Source organism: Sminthopsis crassicaudata, chromosome 1, assembly GCF_048593235.1.
Source record: "Sminthopsis crassicaudata isolate SCR6 chromosome 1, ASM4859323v1, whole genome shotgun sequence".
Taxonomy (NCBI): domain Eukaryota; kingdom Metazoa; phylum Chordata; class Mammalia; order Dasyuromorphia; family Dasyuridae; genus Sminthopsis; species Sminthopsis crassicaudata.
This window is the reverse complement of record NC_133617.1, coordinates 219,786,663-219,807,093: the sequence shown is the minus strand read 5'-3', so window position 1 is coordinate 219,807,093 and position 20,431 is coordinate 219,786,663. Positions and strand designations below refer to the sequence as shown.

The 20,431-nt window shown below is 36.7% G+C and overlaps 1 protein-coding gene across 1 annotated transcript in view; it reads left to right on the top strand.

Moving 5' to 3' along the window:
- Positions 1-8,478: 8,478 nt before the first annotated feature.
- GNAL (G protein subunit alpha L) overlaps positions 8,479-20,431 on the top strand; it is a 465,118-nt gene continuing 453,165 nt past the window's right edge. Inside the window, exon 1 of the mRNA XM_074274813.1 lies at positions 8,479-9,278. Coding sequence (XP_074130914.1) covers positions 8,567-9,278 — 712 coding nt within the window. The 5' untranslated portion in view covers positions 8,479-8,566. The remainder of the gene's footprint in view (positions 9,279-20,431) is intronic.

Genomic DNA, 20,431 nt, shown 5'->3' with positions numbered 1-20,431 from the left:
TGATATCAATTACACATGTGAAATCATGCAAAACCTATTTCCATATTTGCCATGTTATGAAAGAAAACATAGAAAAACAGGAAATATTAAGAAGAAAACAAATTATGCTTCAATCTACATTCAGAATTTATCAATTCTGACTCTGAAGGTGGAAAGCATCTTCATCCTGGGTCTATTAGGATTATTGTGGATCATTGTCTTGATTAGAATAGCTAAGCTCAGTCTTTCAGTTAATCCTCTTTATAATATTGCTATTACTGTGTACAATGTTCTCCTGGTTCTGCTCACTTCATTTTACATGGGCTTATAAAACTTTTCCTAGATTTTTTCTGATACTGCTCTTCTCAACCTTTTCTTATAGCACAATAATATTCCCCAAGATAGGTCATTTTCAATTTATCTAAGTTTGCCCATCTTTTGGTAATCACTGTATATATTTTAATTTTATAATCATTGTATATATTCTCATTTTATTTTTTCATTCTGTCACATCAAACAATTATTTCTATATTTCTTTGAATTCCTCATTGATTTTTCTTGTGACATAATAATATGCTCAAGGTAAATGAACATCTAAATCCCCAAATAACCTTAATTTTTCATTTGGTAACTTCCTGGATACCTAAGACTATACTGTTTGATTAGTGGGCTGGATGTTGGGCTATTAATATCTATCTCCTGACCAAAGCATAAGTGTGCATCATTCTTAAGCTTACTCTTAGTCCTTTTGCGTCAATCTTTTTTATAGTTATAATGGACCTCAACTCCTTAGCAAATACTACCAATTTAAGTACTTAAATTTAATATTATAGGAAAAAAGGTTGCCCTACTTCTTTTTTTCTCTCCTTCTGAATTTCCTTCTGCTATCTTCAGGGCATGTCAAAATGTTCCATTGATACTTTTCCCCCCTCTTTTTGCACATCTGTAATTATTCACCCATTCCTACACATAACTCTTCCAATATAATAAAAATTTCCATTATAATATATAAGTTAACTCTACTTAGAGTTAACCCCCCAAAAATTTCATGTATTGGTTACATCTGAAACTGTATGCCTCTTTCTGGACCTCTAATCTATCACTTCTCTGCCAATAGATGAGAATCATGTAAAATCATCAGTCTTCTGGAAGCATTATTGATCATTACTATTTTTTATCTGCTTCTTTCAAGCAGAATTTTGACTTAGTCTCTCCAAAAAGATTCATGACCCTAATGGGGAAAATCTCAATAACCTAAATACACTGACTGATGGGTACTATTACTGATAGAGAGTCTGTGACATCTGATATTAGATTCTAGGACATCTTTTTTCTCTATAATTGGGTGTTTCTTTTCTAGCTTACAGAAGTTTTGTTCTCATCTCTAGTCCTACAGTTCTACTGCTCCATTCCTAGATTGTCCATTGTCCCCATTTATCTGGAGCTTTATATTTTTCTGTAGCAGTCAAAATTCATTTTTTTTACCTCTTCTTCATTCCTATCAACATATATTCTCTCTCTCTTTTCTCTCTCTCTTCTCTCTCCTCTCTCTCTTTTCTCTCCTCTCTCCTCTCTTCTCTCTCCTCTCTCCTCTCTCCTCTATCCTCTCTCCTCTCTCTCTCCTCTCTCCTCTCTCCTCTCTCCTCTCTGCTCTCTCCTCTCTCCTCTCTCCTCTCCCTTCTCCCCTCTCCCTTCTCCCTTCTCCCTTCTCCCTTCTCCCTTCTCCCTTCTCCCTTCTCCCTTCTCCCTTCTCCCTTCTCCCTTCTCCCTTCTCCCTTCTCCCTTCTCCCTTCTCCCTTCTCCCTTCTCCCTTCTCCCTTCTCCCTTCTCCCTTCTCCCTTCTCCCTTCTCCCTTCTCCCTTCTCCCTTCTCCCTTCTCCCTTCTCTCTCTCTCTCTCTCTCTCTCTCTCTCTCTCTCTCTCTCTCTCTCTCTCTCTCTCTCTCTCTCTCTCTCTCTCTCTCTCTCTCTCTCTCTTCCTCCTTCCCTCCCTTATCCCTCATAGAGAGGAGGAGGGAAGGGAAAAGGAAGCAAGATGGAGCCAACTACTACCAGATTTACATGCTTGTAACAACAATGATAACAGCAAAAGAATAATTTCAAGTTGAGAAGAGTGTCTTTGGGAACAGGGATTTCAAATGTCCTTCCAAAAATCTTGCACAAAAGATGCTAGCTTTTCTAACAAATCTTACAGGCTTTGAACATTGGCTGAGTTACAGACATGATATTTGTATGTTGTTTAAGAATTAACAGCTCAAGTAATGAACTGAACCAGCTACACCCAGCGAAAGAACTCTGGGAGATGACTCTGAACCACTACATAGAATTCCCAATCCCTCTATTTTTGTCCACCTGCATTTTTTATTTCCTTCACAAGCTAATTGTACACTATTTCAAAGCCCAGTTGTTTTTGTACAGCAAAATAACTGTTGGGACATGTATACATATATTGTATTTAGCTCATACTTTAACATATTTAGCATGTATTGGTCAACCTACCATCTGGAGGAAGGGGTGGGGGGAAGGAGGGGAAAAGTTGGAACAAAAGGTTTTGCGCATTGACAATGTTGAAAAATTACCTATGCATATATCTTGTAAATAAAAAGCTATAATAATTATTTAAAAAAAAAGAATTAACAGTTCATTTTGGAAAGACTCCTCACTAGAAGGATAGTCATCAAATGAAGATTATTTTTGTTGTCCTCAGGTAAAGGAACACTTCAACCCCCAACTCATGAATATCTTTTTCTGAGACATAAAGGGATCACAGTTTTAGTACCTCCATCTAGTATTTCTATTTTGCTTTAAGCACTTTACTTATGTTACTCATTTGAACCTTGTAACAATATTATGAAGTAAATGCTATTATCATGTTTTACAGACCAAGTTAGAATCTAGAGGAAATTTAGAAATCAACCTTGTCTCACTTAACAATGAGTAGATGGAACAGAGATATTACTTGCATCAGAGCATGGTGTGGGTGAAAATAATAGATCCATAAAACTTTCTAACAGCACTACTGTGACTACTTATTCTTCTTCCTTGTGAACCTACTTTATTTCACATTTTTTAAAAATTCATTTTTTTGCATACTAAGTTCTCATTTACTACCATGCCATGGGGCAGCTATATAGGGATAGTAGATGGAGTACCAGGCTTGGAGTCAGGAAGAATCATCATCCTTAATTCAAATTTGGTTTCAGACACACTAATTGTGTGACCTCAGCAAGTCACTTAACTCTGTATGTCTCTGTTCCTCATCTATAAGAATGAACGGGAGGAGGAAATGGCAAACTACTCAGTGTCTTTGCCAAGAATAATCCCAGTGTCACACAGTTTGAAGTATGACTGAACTATGTCATGAATTTTTGTGTCCTGATTTCTTTTGAGATATCTTTTTCTTTCGATCAATTTCCTCTTTTGGTTTTGAAATAATCTGTTCCTTTTCAATCATCTTAGTGTGACAAAAGGAACTTGATTATGGTGTTGATTTGACCATGAACCCTATAATGATTCCTGGCATTTTATGAACTTTGTTCACCTAGTTATGCTCAATGAAGAGAGAATCTATATCTCAACTCCTATGTTCTCCATTATTCTTTGAATTTTTTAACATAACTGCAAGAACTCAGCACTATTTGAGAGCTTCAGTATCATTCTGCTGCTACTTAGACCTTTGACAACTCCACCAGTTTCAACTAAGAAGAAAGCATTTTAATATAGTATTTTTAAAATATGTGGTTGGTTTGTTTGCTTTTGCACATGTGTATCCTTGATAGCTCAGGAAGTTTGAGAAGTATAGTCTTTTAAATTTTATTGTATTTTTTAATTTATGTAATAAAAGAATTTATATAACAATATTTTAAAAGATTATTGTTCATGAAACTATAAATCTATTATTTATAATTTGCTATTCCTTTTAAATATATAACAAAATTATTATATAAATTTCTTTCCTTTCCTTTTTTCTTCCCCCCTCCCAACATAGCTACCATTAGATATTATATATACATACATTATATACATTATATATATATAAATCTCTATATACATATAAAATTATTCTGTATATAAGTTCTTTCTATAGATGCAGCTAGATTCTTTCTTCATATGTTTTATGTAGCTAATTTGGTTATTTATGATAGTCAAAATTACTAATTCACTGAAAGTCATTCTTTTTTTTTCTTTTTTTTTTTTCCCTGAGGCTGGGGTTAAGTGACTTGCCCAGGGTCACACAGCTAGAAAGTTAAGTATCTGAGACCAGATTTGAACTGGGGTCCTCCTGAATTCAAGGCTGGTGCTCTATCTACTGCACCATCTAGCTGCCCCAATTTTTGTTTGTTTGTTTTTGTTTTTTTGCTGAGGCAATTAGGGTTAAGTGACTTGCCCAAGGTCACACAGCTAGGAAGTTTTAAGTGTCTGAAGTAGAATTTGAACTCAGGTCTGACTGATTTCAGGGCCAGTGCTCTATCCACTGCACCACCTAGCTGCCCCATGAAAGTTATTCTTAAATTGAATGTTCTCTTCGTTCTTTTCATTTCACTTTTCATTTTTTCATGCAAGTCTCTACATTTTTTCCAAGATTCACCACAAAGAGAGCTGCTATACAAATTTTAGAACATGTAAGTTTTTCTCCTTTTATCCTAATCATCTTTGGAAATAGATCTAGTAGTGGTATTTCTAATTTTATAGTTTAATATTTTTAAATAACTCTTTGGGTATAATTTCAGATTGCTCTCTAAAATTGTTGAAGCAGTTCACAATTCCACCAAGGAATTTGTGTTCCAATTTTTCTACAATTTTGCCAACATTTGTTGCTTTCCCCTTTAATCACTTTAGCTAATCTAGTAGGTATAAAATGATATCTTTAGGTTGTTTTAATGTGCATGTCTCAAATCAATAATGATTTAGACTGTTTTTTCATATGACTATAAATTGTTTGTATTTCTCCATTGGAAAACTGCCTTTTCATATCCTTTGACTGTTTTTCAATTGGGGAATGACTTGTATTTTTATAGATTTGACAAAGTTCTTGAAAAGTGTTTTTGAAGTAGATCTGGAGATTTGAACCTTCTCCTTATATAATTTTGTGGGGTTTTCCATATCAAGCAAATACCTGTAATGACTCCTGGGAAAAGGAAGATCAGGCACTCCTCTTGAATCTATTTTCTTCCAGTTTTCTTATTTTCAGGGAAAGATGATGTAAGATCATTAATACATTTATATCTACATGTTGCTAGGAATTGTAAATTAAATTATTTCATTAGAAAGGTCAGAAAATGTTCTTTTGTAAATATAATTTTCTTAAGCAACATCAACCATTATGAGTTTGTTTTTAATCTGTTTTGTCCCTAAAAGGCTTAATTTCCTTCACTTCCTAAAAAGTAGATCATCAATACAATTATTACAAAAGTATACAACCCTAGAATTAGAAGAAAATTAAGATCATCACTGGTCCAAGAGGAAGCTGGGATTTAGAGATTAAATCATAAGTAAAAAAAAGTAGCGGCACTCTTTGATAAGGTTATAAGAGAATCAAAAGCAACAACTGTAAAAAAAATGTCATTCTTCTCAACTGGGTAGCATTAAACAACATAATTTGCCATATTCAAATGAATTTAATAAAAAAAAATCTGAGCTCAAGCAGAGAACATAATTTTTTTTTCTGTGTCATTTTTACTTGAATTTAGGAATATACAGGACTAGAGGTCACTTCTATTCCAGGTATAGGTTCTCCTAGAAAAGGGATCTAAGTTCAAGCAGAGTCAGCTTCATCCTGGAGAACTTTGATTATAAAGATGAGGGATAAGACTTTTCTCAACCTTTCCAACTCATTAGTCTTCTTTCTTATGAAAACGCTCAAATATAGCTCATTAGCAAGTTCTCTCTTAAAAGGAATTAAAGAATTCTTTCTGCAATGGATTCACTATACAAAGTAACAGATAAAATATCGGACCATTTAAAAAAGTTTCTTCCAACACAAAAAAAAAAAAAAAAAAAAAAAAGTGGTTAAAACACAAAAGAATTATAAGTGCTGATTAACTGATTCTTAATTCATGAAACAATAGTTCAAGAACTCTTTAATATCCTCTTGGGAAGTAAAAGTTCTGAGGATACTTTGTAGCACTGACTATTCATTAAACAAATACTTCACCTTCACTCCCATCTATTCTGTCCAAGCATCTCATAAAAAAGACATGTCTTAGGTTTTCCTAGTCCTTTCAGTCTTTTCATAGTCCATTATGGTCATTTTCTTCTCCAAGAAAGTTATTGATGCATGAAGTAATTAGCCTGGAGTCAGGAAGGCCTGATTTCATATCTGGCCTCAAGTTGACAGGCCATGTCATTCTAGACATGTCACTTAGCTTCTGCTTAGCTCAATTTCTTCAACTGTGACATGAGGATATTAATAATATCTACCTCACAGGATTTTTATGACAATCAAATTTGTAAAGTGCTTAACATAGCGACTGGCGATCCTTAATAAATGTTTATTTCCTTTCTTTTCTCTCTCCAGGCTCAGATTCTTCAATTTTAAAACCAAGAGTTTGGACTAGATGACTTCCAAAGTCTCCACCTGTCTCCTTTAAGACTTTTTTCTCCAAAAAACTAAGAAACAAACTACACAGCCTCAGTTCATTCAACTGATTTTTACCTGGCATGTTAAGTCCCCTCATCCCACCAAGTTGTTCTGATTCTTTTAAAATATCATTCGTAGTACAAGACTACCAGAATTGATGACAATTCTCCAGATGTGTTCTCTCTAGGTCAGAACCCTGAAGGGCTGTCACTACCTTCCTTCTAGATATTGTGGTTTCTATTAGTGCAGCCTAAGATTAAATTAACTCTTTGATTTCCATGTCACACCTATTGACTTATATTGACCTTACAGTCTACTTAGTCTATGTCTTTTTCATATAAAATATTGTTTTGTTCTTTCTCCCCTATTTTATAACCAATTTAGGATTTGTATTTATCCTTCTTAAATCTAATGTTCCTAGTTTTGTTCATTATTCTAACCTGACTAATCCTGATGTTAGTTAATTCTCTAACATAAGCATGTCACCTTTGACTTCATCTAGGTAGCAGCACATACTGATAACTCATAAGAAAAATAAAAACAATTGTAAAAGGATGTACACTGTTAGACTAACTTGAACTTGTCTCACAGTTAAGCAAAAGAAAGCATTCAATGTATATTTTTATACTTGCATTTTGGCCATTAGCCTCTTCTGAATATATCATTAATATTGAAAAGATATGTGATGTTGTTTGAAGGTTGTTTGAAGGGTATGCGAATGGATGTGGAGGCATTCAATTTACATCAAATCATAGATGTAGAACTAGTTGAGACATTAAAGGTTACCTAGTCCAGTCCCTTTATTTTACGAAAGGACCTGAATTCAGAGAGGTTCAGTCCCTTAGCTAAATGGTATCACTTAATAAATTGAGATCCAGAGGAATTAAATTAAGGTCACATATGGAGTACTTGGCAGAGTGGGACAATGATCGGCTAGTAAAATGTCCACTGGATTTGGATCAGAGGACTTGTTTGATTTAGAGCAAGTCCTATAACCTTTTGTTTCCTTCATCAAATGAGAGGTTTGAATTATCTAGTTCTTTAGATACTCCTTAAAAAACCTTCCAATTCTAAATATGTGCTTCCCTGTTCTATAGAGATTGCAAACAAGGTCTTTGTACAGTATATACTGTATACACAGGAAGGCATCGACCTTAGTTTGTGTGTATCTTTTTATAGGGGCAAGGAAGATATAAGTAGACAAGCAGAAAAAGAGGCAGTAGCCAGTTTATGTGACGAATATGGTAAAAAAATCTATGCATGTTAGCCTTCAGCATCCAGCTTCGCATCTTTAATTTTCTTTAAAAACCACTGTTCATTCTCGTGATCATTTCGTCCTTTTGAAGTGAGACCCCAGCTCAGGGACTGCATTCAGGTGGTAGCCGAGGTAGAGGACAGGGGGTGGAGGGGGAGAACCTCAGGGCCGCCAATACCTACGGTCCACTGCTGCGCGCTCATCTTGGGCAGCGGTATTTACGGTAAAGGAGGGGGCGGGAGAGGGGGAGGGGGCCGCCAGAGCTGTCCGTTCTCCCTCCGTGTCAGGTGATCTCGAGCTAGGAGCCGAGCCCAGCCGAGCCTTGTAGCTGCCGCTGCTCCTGCTGCCGAAGGAAAATGCAAAATGGCACATTGGGGATGTGAGGGATTCTGCCACTCGCTTTCGCGGCCCAGATCCACCGCATCCTCTCTCCGCAGTTCGCGGGCAGGCATGCGGCTGTAGGTCCCTGCCGGGTTGTCCCCGGTTATCCTAGCCAAAGTGGTGGTGATTCGGCAGCGGCTGCTGCCGGATCAGGGGGGGGGTGGGGGGGACCGACGAGAGAAGGTGTTTCCTCTCGGCTCCCCCCCACCCCGAACCCCCCTCCCCTGCCTCCTCCTCCTCTTCCTCCTTTTCCTCTTCCCCCTCCCCCTCCCCTGCCTCCTCCCCCTCTTCTGCCTTCTCCTCCTTCTCCTCCTCCTCCTCCTCCCCTTTTACCTCCTCCTCTGGCTCCCCACACCCCGCTCCATAGTGAAACATGGGACTGTGCTACAGTCTGCGGCCACGGCTCTTTGGGGATCCCAGCGGCTCCACTTCCAATGCCACGACCTCGGAATCGGAGCCGCCGCCACCACCGCAGCAGCAGCAGCAACAGCTGCCCCAGCAGCAACCGGACCGCACCGCCCTGCCACCACTAAGCTCCGGGGAGCTTCGCCGTCCCGGGGACCCACGGACAGTGGCTGCAATCAGGGTTGGGAGTGGAGAAGGTGGCGGTGGTAGTAGCAACGGTGGAGGTTGCGTGGGGGAAGCGGTGGTGTCAACAGCAGCTGCAGGGTCGCTCAGCCGCAGGGACGTCGCGGGCAAGCAGCTGTGCGTTGGGGACCGGGATGGAGCGCTAGTCCTGCAGAACGGTGGCGGTGGCGGCGGCAGCGCTGGGAATGGGGCGGCGGAACGGCAGCAGAAGCACCCGCAGCAGCCCAAGCAGCAGCCGCCGAAGCAGCAACAGAAGCAGCAGCAGCCTTCGAAGCAGCAGCAGCAGAAACAGCAACAGCAGAAACAGCAGCAGCAGAAACAACAGCAGCAGAAGCACGGCAAGCAGAAGCAGCAGCCGCTCAAGCAGCACTGGGACAAACTGCGCGTGGAGGAACGTGAGGCCGAGAGGGAAGCGAAGAAAGTGAGCAAGAGCATCGACCGGGCGCTCAAGGAGCAGAAGAGGGAGTACAAACAGACTCACAGACTTCTCCTACTGGGTAGGTACCCGAGAGACATCCTAGCCGCGGCGGGAAGAGGGAGCTCTCCTCTCCCTCCTCCCAGCTGTCATCCCTCCTCCCTCCCCATTCCGTCCTTTCCCCCCTCCCTCTTTTTAACGCTTTGGTTCTAGGGTGGTCTTGTCGCTCAGGTCTTGCCCCTTTTTCCTCCATCTTCTTTTTCCTGGACTTTATGGAGCAGCGAGTGGGTTTTGCGCGTTTGTGGCTTACAGAGAAGCGTGAGTTTCTGCGCGTACTCGGGTCACAGCTGCTCCACCCAGGCGCGAAGCGAGACTAGTAAGGCTAGAGCACAGAGCTTCAGGTTTATTTCAAGTGTGAGAACCTAGCTGTGAGACTTATGTGAGTAAATTGTTCCGTATCTTGAGAAATCAACTGGCTCTTTTCGGAGAGACAGGTACAAAGCTGTTTAAGAATCCCTTGTCTCTCCAGTCTTCTAGTTGGTCGGTGGCTGGTAGTATAACAGTGAATCTGTAGAAGGATGTCCTTGGAGGATACATGTCAGAGGAGGAAGCTAGATAAATGGATATGGGTCTCTGAGCCCTCTTTAACATTATTTTTGAAAGAATTTTGAGACTGTTGGTTCTTTGGGGGAGATATTGTGTAATTTTTGCTACTGCCTCTTGTTATTTAATTAATGTGCCTCTCCAGAGATTCTTCCCCCAGTTGATTCATTTGCAGCGACTTGAAATCCACAGGGATACCTAATTCAAGCATCTCATTTCCTGTAAAGAAGGGAATAGTCCTGCTGCAGTTTGTTTTAAGTGGACAAAGGAAAGGGTTTGTTTTTTTTGTTTTTTTTTGTTTTGTTTTGTTTTGTTTTAAGCCTTTTAGCTTAACCACAAAGCTTTCATTTCAATCACTGTGCTAAAGCAAAGACTTCAATAGGTGTGCTTTGTTTTTGGTGGTGTGTTTTTTGTTTTGTCATTTTATTACCCACTTAGAATCTGGCTTGCATTCCTTCCTATATAGACTATTTATATTTCACCTTACAGCAAGAGTATTCATACTGTCACTGTTCTTATGAATCCTAATGTAAGAAAAGAAAAATAAAGAAATACATTGTGACAGCTTTTTCAGTGTGATAAATATATGTGGCTGGTTGCCACTTCAGTTATCACTGAAACTCCTAAAAATAAACTACAGGGTCTATTATGATTGCCTGGAAGTCTGAACTACAGCTTATACAACAGTGTTTCTAATATCTGATTATTGGGCAACATCCCTCCAGGTGTTTGGAATGTAGTGCTTCCCTTGTATAAACAAGAAAATAGGCATAGGTTCCTAATACCTGTTGCATTTCAAAATTAGACATTTTCAAGAACAAACTTTTAAAAATAATAGTCTTATGTGCAATTCAGTAGGTCATATAAAAGATGTACTTTTTCAGTGCTCTCTGCTTTAAAAAATGGATAGGCTGAATATACTGGTTTCTGTAAGATGTTCAGAACTTGAGGTGTGAACCATAAATGTGTTTATTACATATTGTAAAGAATAGAAATTGTTGATGATCTTATACTTGAATTGTCTATTGATTTCCTTCTCTGTAATTCTTAGTGAGAAAATTTATTGTTGTTATTGTTTTCAGGTTTAAATATGTTGGAAATATGCCAAAGGACATTTGGAGATGTGTTTAAAATCCTGCTTTATTTAACTGTCAGATGAGTAATTTTGTTAAAAAAATTTTTTTCAAGTACCTTCTTCAAATTTTATATAGACTTTTTTTTGCCTGTTAACTAAAATTACTTTATGCAAAGACACATACTAATAAGTACATATATACAAAGTTATAAACTTAATTTATGACTAGTTCACTTATTATGATTAAGATTTAGTATTTTTGCAAGCCATTTAACACATTCAGTTTCTCACTAATGTCAGTTTACATTTAATGGATCTTATAAGTCTTATAAGTTCATATTTAAAGTTCAGAGAAATTTGGAATTATGAGTACATACACATACCATACATACACACACATACACATACTCATCTCTTTGAAAGGTGGGTTTTGGCTATTTGACCATTATAAGTTCTCTTGACCCTGATGAGCCCTTCATTCGACTTTGGGTAGTTGGAGTTCCTAAAACAGTAATAGCTCATATTTATATAATGTTTTCAAATTTATGAAGTTTTTGTTGTTGTTTTCCCCCACAACCTTCTTATAAGTTGATCTGTATAAGTCTTATACTCCTTTGTTTAATTAGTTGTTACATAACTACTAAATGTCCTTGCTAAAACTTGAATTCAGGTCTCTATAAATTTCAAATTCATTGAACTTGGGCTTCCTTGTGGCCAGGGTCCAATATAAGTTCTTAGCCATCACAGTGTTGGTTCTTAATCCTCTTGGTCTTAAAATGTAATATAAGACCAGTGACTGGACAAGGTGGGCTAGAGAGCCAACCAAATCACTTTTGATGAATTTGTATGATTGTGAAAGGAAGATACCCCAAGGTTCATGATATCTGCAAATTTTGCTTGTTTTCATGCAATTAAAACCTCTATATTTTTAAGGAAGTTGGAAAGCAAGAAAGGATTTGGAAGTGAAAAGTGAATAATTCATGGACTAATTCATTTTAAGTTAAACTCTGCTTGAAGAAATTATTTTGCAACCCTACATAGCCTTTATAGCAATACAACGAGCAAAAAGTTTGTAATTTGGGAGAAATATTTTTATTTGGAAATATTTTTGTTTCCATTATTAAAGCACATATATAATAGTGCTTCGGGTCACTTATATAAGTAGCTTGTATGACTCAAAAATGATCACCACATCTGACATTTTTTTTAATCAGTATGTTGAAATAGAAATAGACTTTAATTTTGGTGGACTTGGAACTGACAGAATTTGATTGAAGATTTTGAGGATTTTCTGAGTCTTATAACTCCACCTTATACTTGTTTCTATTGCCAATGTGGTTTTATAACATTTTCAATTGTCCTCACAGAAATGAGTTTAATTAGAATGGTGATTATTTCAGTCTTTGTGTTTGTATCCCTAGTGCTTTGCAAGTATAGTGTTTGGCCCATAATAGGAATTTAGTACATACTTGTGGGCTAATTAATTGAAGGAGCCCAGTATTATATTGCATTGAATTAGTGGTTATTCAAGTTCAAATACTAACTGGAAGAACCTTGAATGATTGTGGGGTTCTCCCCTCCCTCCTCCTTAGTCTCTAGTTCTGGGAGCATCAGGATCTCCTCAGATGTGTGTGAGTTTGGATCAACTCTGAACCTGGCAGAAAATATGACAAGTTTAGATTCCCATCCTCCAAGTCCTTTACTGGTTTGTGTTTGTGGTTGTTGTTGAGTCGTTTCAGTTATTTTTTCAGAATCTTTGTGTCCCCACTTGAGGTTTTCTTGGCAAGATACTGGAGTGGTTTGCCATTTCTTTCTGCAATTCAATTTACAAATGAAACAGACTTAAGTGACTTGCCCAGGATCACACAGTTAAGTGTCTAATACTACATTTGAAAACTCTCTGTGCTCACTTTAGCTTAAGTATAAATGGGCTACTACTGACTTAAGGAAGACTGAATCCCAGTTGCAGGAATCTAAATATCCAGGGATCCCAAGAGAAACAGAATATTCTCCTCCAGTTGTTTGCTAAAGCTGACCAAACCAATCTGACTTCTAGCAGTCAAAGTCTTAGAGTCAACTTTTCAGTCTGGAGGCTCCAAGAATAAGGTCAGCCAAGGGTGGATTTTGCAGGACGTTATTATGTTATCTGAGTTTTTCAACCTAATTCTTTAAAACAACTAATTGGAACTTATTAAGGCTCAAGGGGGCAAGAGGATATCTAAAAGCCAGATACATAACTATATTAGGTCATATTTCCAAGTATTTGAATAGCTTACTGGCAGCCCCCCCTTGGGAATTCCAGATCATCTAGTACAGTAATTATACACAATTTTTGGGTGAAGTTGCATTGTATGGAAATGGAATGGGATAACTTCAATTTTTTCAGAAGGAAAATGTACTGTCAGATGACTAATAATGAGATACTACAGCCATATGCTCTAAAATTGTGTATAAAGTATAAACAATGTATTGTTCTTTTCAAGGAATATTTGAGAGGATCACTTATTAGAATTTACATAATTGCATGGGGGAAGGGAAAATAGAAAATTAGAAATCAGAAGACCTGAGTTTAATTTTTTTTTTTTTTTTTTTTTTTTTTTACTTATTAGCCTTGTGACATTGGACAAGTCTTTTAAATTGTTATGATAGATGGCACATTAGAAACAGTGCTAGGCTTGGAGCCAGGAAAACTTGAATTCAAATCCAGCATGACCTTGGGCAAGTAACAACCTATTTTCTCAGTTTCCACAACGATAAAATAGGGATGATAATAGCACCTTCTAGGAAGGATGGTTGTGAGGATTAAATGAAATCATTAGCATTAAAACACATTTTGGCATTCTGAAAACAAAAGTTAAGATATGAAATTCCATAAGAGTATATATTATGTAGAAGTATAAAAATATATCTTAGTCTATTGCAGAGATGTGTATTACTATATATCCTGTTAAGATAATTAATGCATTTATAAATCAAATCCTATTTTTGTGTTTATTTCATGAACTATGTGACATATTCATATTCTTCATGGTAGTCTGTAACTGAGTTGTTTGAAAGCAAAAACAAAATTTTAATCATCTAAGATTATTACTATGATTTTTACAATGCATCATGTTAGAGTGCAAAAAAGTAATGTAACAGCAATGAAAGTCCTAATTTTTGTAATGTTTTGGCACTATAAGAAATTTTCAGTAAGAATTTGCTGTTATAGAGTAGGCATTCCCTACTTTCCCCTAAATGTCTGGTCAACTTGGTCTATGCCTGCTGACTAAATAAAATTAGGAAGTTAGTTAGTATTGGGCTGAATCTTTTGATTCTACTAGCTTTCATATTTATCATCACTGATAAACTGAAAATTGTGGAGAAGTTTGTGAATGTTTCTATGAGTTGATGGATTGCTTTGTAATTCACCTGAGATTTGTACAACAGCATGGCTAACATAATTGCTATCATCTCATCTGATCATTCCCCATAATTGAAAACAGTGATGCAATGCTACATGATGGTGATAATAATAAGAAATACATACTCTGGAGCTACTAGATGCATGCTATTGACTAAGCATTTGGGTTGCAATACTAAGTAAGCATTTTGAGGTTGAGACCCATGGTATCATGGGAAACTACACAAAGTAGAGGTATTCAGCAGATATTGGGTGTTGATGGGTACTAATGGATAACATTAAAAGTGGCATATCCCAGGGAAACAATAATCTTTATATCCTTGGTGTTTCCATTCCACAGGCATCACAAATGTAAACTCATAAAGGATATATAAAGTGTGTATGTGTTTTAGATGTGGATATTTTAGAGGTGTCATTTTCTTTCTCTTAATTTTAGGTGGATAATTCAGTGAGTCAACAAGGATATATTAAGTGCCTCCTAGGTGCTAGACACTGTGCCAAATACTCAAAAGAAAGGCAAAACCCAGTCCCTACTCTCAAGGATTTGAATCTATTGGGGATGGGGGAATTGTCAATGAATTTATAGACTAATATAGTCCCCAGGGATTAATAGGAAAAAGAACACATTTAATGGAGGAACATAAGGGGGAAATTATTTTCTTTTGTCATATCTTATTACTCAGATATCAGCTATACTAGAGAGAGAAAAGAGAGACAATAAATAGTTCTAGTGTTGATCATTCCTTGTTTGCCTGAACAGAGTTTTTCATATACACAGTTCCTCACCCCAATTCTCATTGGTTCCTTCCTGAATGTATGGAGGGGAAGCTAAAGGAATATGGCAGAGTTAGGAGGAATAAGAGTAAAATGAGAGAGAAAAAAAGAGAGCAATAAGAAAATAAAATTAAGGGTCTTGAGTATCTATAGAGATGAATACTGGGCTACTGTATGCTGTTGCACCTTTTTTTCTCAACTGATATCAATGGAATAATAGGGCACTGGATTTAGATTTGGGAAGATGCAAGTTTAAATCCTACTTCACACACTTACTAGTAGGCATGACCCTTGTCGAGTCATTTAGCTTCTCTGTACCTTAATTTCCTCATCTATAAAATGAGAACAATGCCTTCTCAGACTAAATCTATGATTATCTGAATACTATTCTCCTCATCCCCTTTGTATGAAAGATCTTTGGAGTAATACTATGGACTAGAAAGTACTATATTTTTGAAAGAAAATACATGTGAGCACAACCATGTCATTTTATAGGATCCAATTATGAAGAAATAGCATGAAAATACTGGAATTTTTCTTTGATAGATCACCTCAGAATTTTGATTAATGATTCCATTTTTCTCAAATAACAGAAGCATGAGAATACTAGGTTATAAGTGTCTAGAAGGCAATACTACTTGCATGTGCTTGCCTTCTAGATTTCTTAGGACATACTACATTGCAAGTAGATATTTTTAATAAACCTGTTTTTATCATTCAGTTGATTTTTTCTTCTGACATCATTATCAACAGTTGAAAAATTTCCCAGAATTGTAAATAAGCAATGGATCTTTTGCTGTTGTAGTAAAATCTTCTCTCTAAAAAACAACAAATAAGCAGTTTTCTTCTATATTGTACTCTTTCTGTAATATTGAAGTAGCTTCATTTGTTCACTTTAATCTTCAAATCTTACCCAAATTTTACCTTGAGAAACCTTCTCTGATTGCTCCAGCTGTAACTGAGCTATCCCTCCCATGAATTTCTGTAGTACTTATAGTAGTTGTTGTGTAATTTTCACCCCATTTGGGGTTTTCTTGGCAAAGATACTAAATGGTTTGGCCTTCCCTTCTCCAGCTCATTTTACAGATGAGGAAACTGAGACATATAAGGTTAAATGACTTGCCCTGGGTCACTGAACTAGTAAGTGTTTGAGTATAAAAACAAGTCTTCCTGCCTCCAGACCTGGCATTCTGAGCCACCCAGCAGCCCAGTAGTACTTACAGTAATTAACCTTGTATTTTGACAACTTCATAGGATCATAGTTTTATAACTAGAAAAGATCACCTCTTTTTGCTTATGAGGAAACTGAAGCTCCCATACATTGTGACCAGTATTTGAACCTACGTTTTTTGACTCCATAATCAGCACTATTCTGCAATACCACACCTCCTCTGGTTTGGTACAATCTTGACTTATTCTGTATCATTATTTGCTTCCCCTCCCCCTCACTAGACTAAATTACTTGTGGACAGGATCCATATGGGATCTTTATTTTCTCCTAATCAGTTTCATGTTTAAGATTTGCTAATATTCAGTAAACTTTAAAGTATTTTTAAAACACCTAGATAGGATTCTGCTTTTTAGTGTCTTTATAAGATTTGTTTTAAAAGATATGTTTAAACCTTTTAACAGACTTCAGTTCAACGGACTTCTTTCCAAAATGGCATGTCATTTCTGCTTAGCTTTTCAGTGGTATAAATGAAATACTATCAATTGTGGCTCAATGGGATTGGCACAAAGTTGATTCTTACTAAAATGTATTGAGTAATATGCCAGTCTCTTCTTAATAGTGATGAAATTTTTTTTTTTTTTTTTTTTTGTGGCATGAGACACAGATCCAGAATCATAAATCTTAAAAATAGCCACTGAAAAGCCAGAGGTGCCTGGATTAGTTGTGGCAGTCACAGCAGCTTGTCACAGTGAGTTCTGAGGCTTGTCTTCCCAATTCAAGTTCTGGTAGCAAAATGAAAGATTACATGGCAGTAGTGATTGGTTACATGTGAAATATGGAAAGGAGTTATGGCACTTGGGTCCATTCTGTGATCAACCATAGTGTAATGGAAAGAGTACTAGATTTGGAGTTGGAAAATCTGAGTATAGATTCTAAATCTGTCCCTTACTGCCTGTACACTCTTTGACAAGTCATTTAAACTCTCTGAACTAAAGTATTCTTATCTATAAAAATGAGGTAGTTGGTTTAGATAACCTCTAAGGTCACTTCTGGCTTTAACTCTTACATAATGTGACTCTTCTCTTCCATTTTGTTCTCCAATTCTCCAGTCCTCACTTCAACTCTCTGGGGTGTGTGTGTGTGTGTGTGTGTGTGTGTGTGTGTGTGTGTGTAACCCCATGTCACCACCACTCTTACATTAGCAGTATAGTGAATTCAAAGATTCCAAGACGGTAGGACACTGGAGAACAGAGACTTGGAATAAGTTAGTAGATGTTAAATTCTTGCATTGGTAGAACACCTTGGCTTTTGCATTGCTTCTTATATTGCTCTGTATAGATTCATCCCTAGGATTAGCATTTTAATCTGTACTTGTTGTTTTCCATGTTCTCATTCAAAAAAGTAGAGTCTCCCCAAGAAAGTAATCAAGATGGCCTTGAGATCAAGTCATTTGAAGATTGATACAGAGATGTTTCCCTTGGAGAAAGCTAATCTTTTCTTTCTTTTTTTTTTTTTTTTTTTTTTGCTAAAGCGATAGGGGTTAAGTGACTTTCCCAGGGTCACACAGCTAGGATGTATTAAGTGTCTAAGATCAGATTTGAACTCAGGTCTTCCTGACTTCAGGGCTGGTGCTCTATAAACTGCACCACCTATTTGCCCCAGGAGAAGGCTAATCTTAAGGGGCACATGAAAGGTTCAATCTTTAAGAATGTGGGACTACATGACTTTCAGGATCCTTTTCACCTCTAACTCTAGGATCCTATGATCTTAAATATTCTAAAGGCTGTCATTTTGAAAGGGAGTGGAATGTCTTATTTGGCCTCAAAGGAGTGAAATATGATCAATAGGGAAACGTTATAGGAGGATATATTTTTAACTTAGTTTAAGGAAGAACTTTCTGACAAGTAGAACTAGCCTACAAGGAATGGGATACCTCAGCACACTAGAATTAGAATTGGAAGGGACCTCAGAATTCATCCAACGGTCCAACCCATTCCTTTTACAGATGTAGAAACTGAGGGACTAAGACATTAAGTAATCTCAAGATCAGACAGGTAGTGAGAGACAGAACCATAGAAAATTTCCCCTTCCTACAGGTATCCAAGATAGGCAATGATTTTGTGGGGTCATGCAAGGGAACATTCTTCCCTTCCCATATATTTTGAGCTACATGGCCTACAAAGTCCTTTTTAATACTGATATTCTGTGGTTCTCAGAATATTACTAAACAACTAATTCTTATCCTTCTGGGTACTGAACTTATAATCAAATGAGAAGGTCAAGGCATCAAATTTAAGCTACTTTTATCAAATAAATGATCTGCACTGTCTGCTACCATGAAAGGATTAGACAGTTGTTGTTTTAAACAAATATTATAAATTAATTCATACTTTGTACCAAAAAAAACAACTCTAAAGAAGCATTTGACATATATCCTTAACATAAGAGGTAGCAACATTCTATGAGACTGGATCGAGTGGTAGAAAAGCTGGATTCCAGTCCTATTTCTGCTGCTTCCTGTGTGATCCTGGTCAGAGAACTTCATTCATTCCACCTGTTAAATGGTGGTAATACTATACATTTAACCCACTTCATAGAATCATTGTAAGAATTTAATGAGACCATATTGAAAACACTTTGGGTGCCATTAGTTTCTGGGAAGTTGAATCTTTAAACTCATAGAAATGCATGGAGATATGTGGAGTAATTTGAGACCAAGTAACTAGTAGACCTGGAAGCAAGACTCTATGAACAATAATAATAGACTCTGCAAATTATGTTTGTACATATTTCACAGAAGAATACTATAGATATAGATATAGATATTGATATTGATATAGATATAGATATAGATATAGATATAGATATAGATAGATATAGATAAAATCAAGATTCAGTGGTCAGGTACCAGACCAGGGTAGGGACCAAGAGACAAACTGAACTAAAATTAAACCAATTGTGACATGGTAAAATGCTCTGGATTTGGAGCCAGAACAGAAATCTGATTTAAATACGGCCTCCAGGACTTAGTGGTGTGATCCTAGGCAGTGGCTTAACCTCTCTCAGATTTCATTTTGTTATGTATAAAATGAAGATGATACTTTTACTTTCTAGAATACAAAATTGTAAAGAATGTTCTTTTTAAGTTCTAGAGTGCACCACAAATATGAATTCTTACTATTATTATTATCATTATAATTGGGAAATAATGAGACCAGGGTTATACCTGCAGCAAGTCCATTTATACATAAAAATTCTATGACTTAGCTTTACAATCTCTTTCTAGAAAGCAAACAATAACTATTCAATAATCCCCAAAATGCAGAGGAGTAGTAGAGGAACAGCTGAAGAAATAGGCAAGCCTGGAGACATCAATAGAATCACAAAATAGAAAAGGAAAAGGCACATACTTATCATCTCTTATCTTTCTTTAGACTGGTTGATTGAACTGTTCCCAGATCAAAATATACTGGGGGCTATTTGACTAATTTTCATTGATATTTTTATTTATAGGTACAATGTTATATATAAAGACGTATGGTTATTTAAAATTACTGTTATCCTTCATATATGAAAAAGACCAAAAAGGCACATTGTGTCAAATCAATGTACAATGTGTCTGAAAGCTTACCACAGGTTGGGCATAGATAGCTCATATAAACATTTGGGAAGGAGATGTCTCTAAGTCTGTGCATTTCATGTTTCTTTCGAGAGAATTCCTGGTGTTCTGACCTAGTATCTCTGGTGAGAGGGCTGCTGAACCCTTATTTAGGACTTTATCTACATTTGGTATCCACCTGCCTCAAAACTTTCACCTGACACTCCAAAAAGCTATAGCATGAATAAACTGGAAAAATATTTTTACATTCAAACGTTCTAATAAAAGCCTCATGTCTAAAATATATAATTGACTCAAATTTATAAAAATCCAAGCCATTCTCTAATTGATAAATGATCAAAGGATATGAATAATTTTCAGATGAAATTGAAACTATTCCTAGTCATATGAAAAGGTGCTCCAAATCATTATTAAGCAGAGAAATGCAAATTAAGACAACTCTGAGATGCCACTACATACCTGTCAGATTGGCTAAGGTGACAAGAAAAGATAATGATAGATGTTGAAGGGTATGTGGGAAAACTGGCAAACTGATGCATCATTGGTGGAACTGTGGATGGATCCAACCATTCTAGAGAGCAATTAAGAAC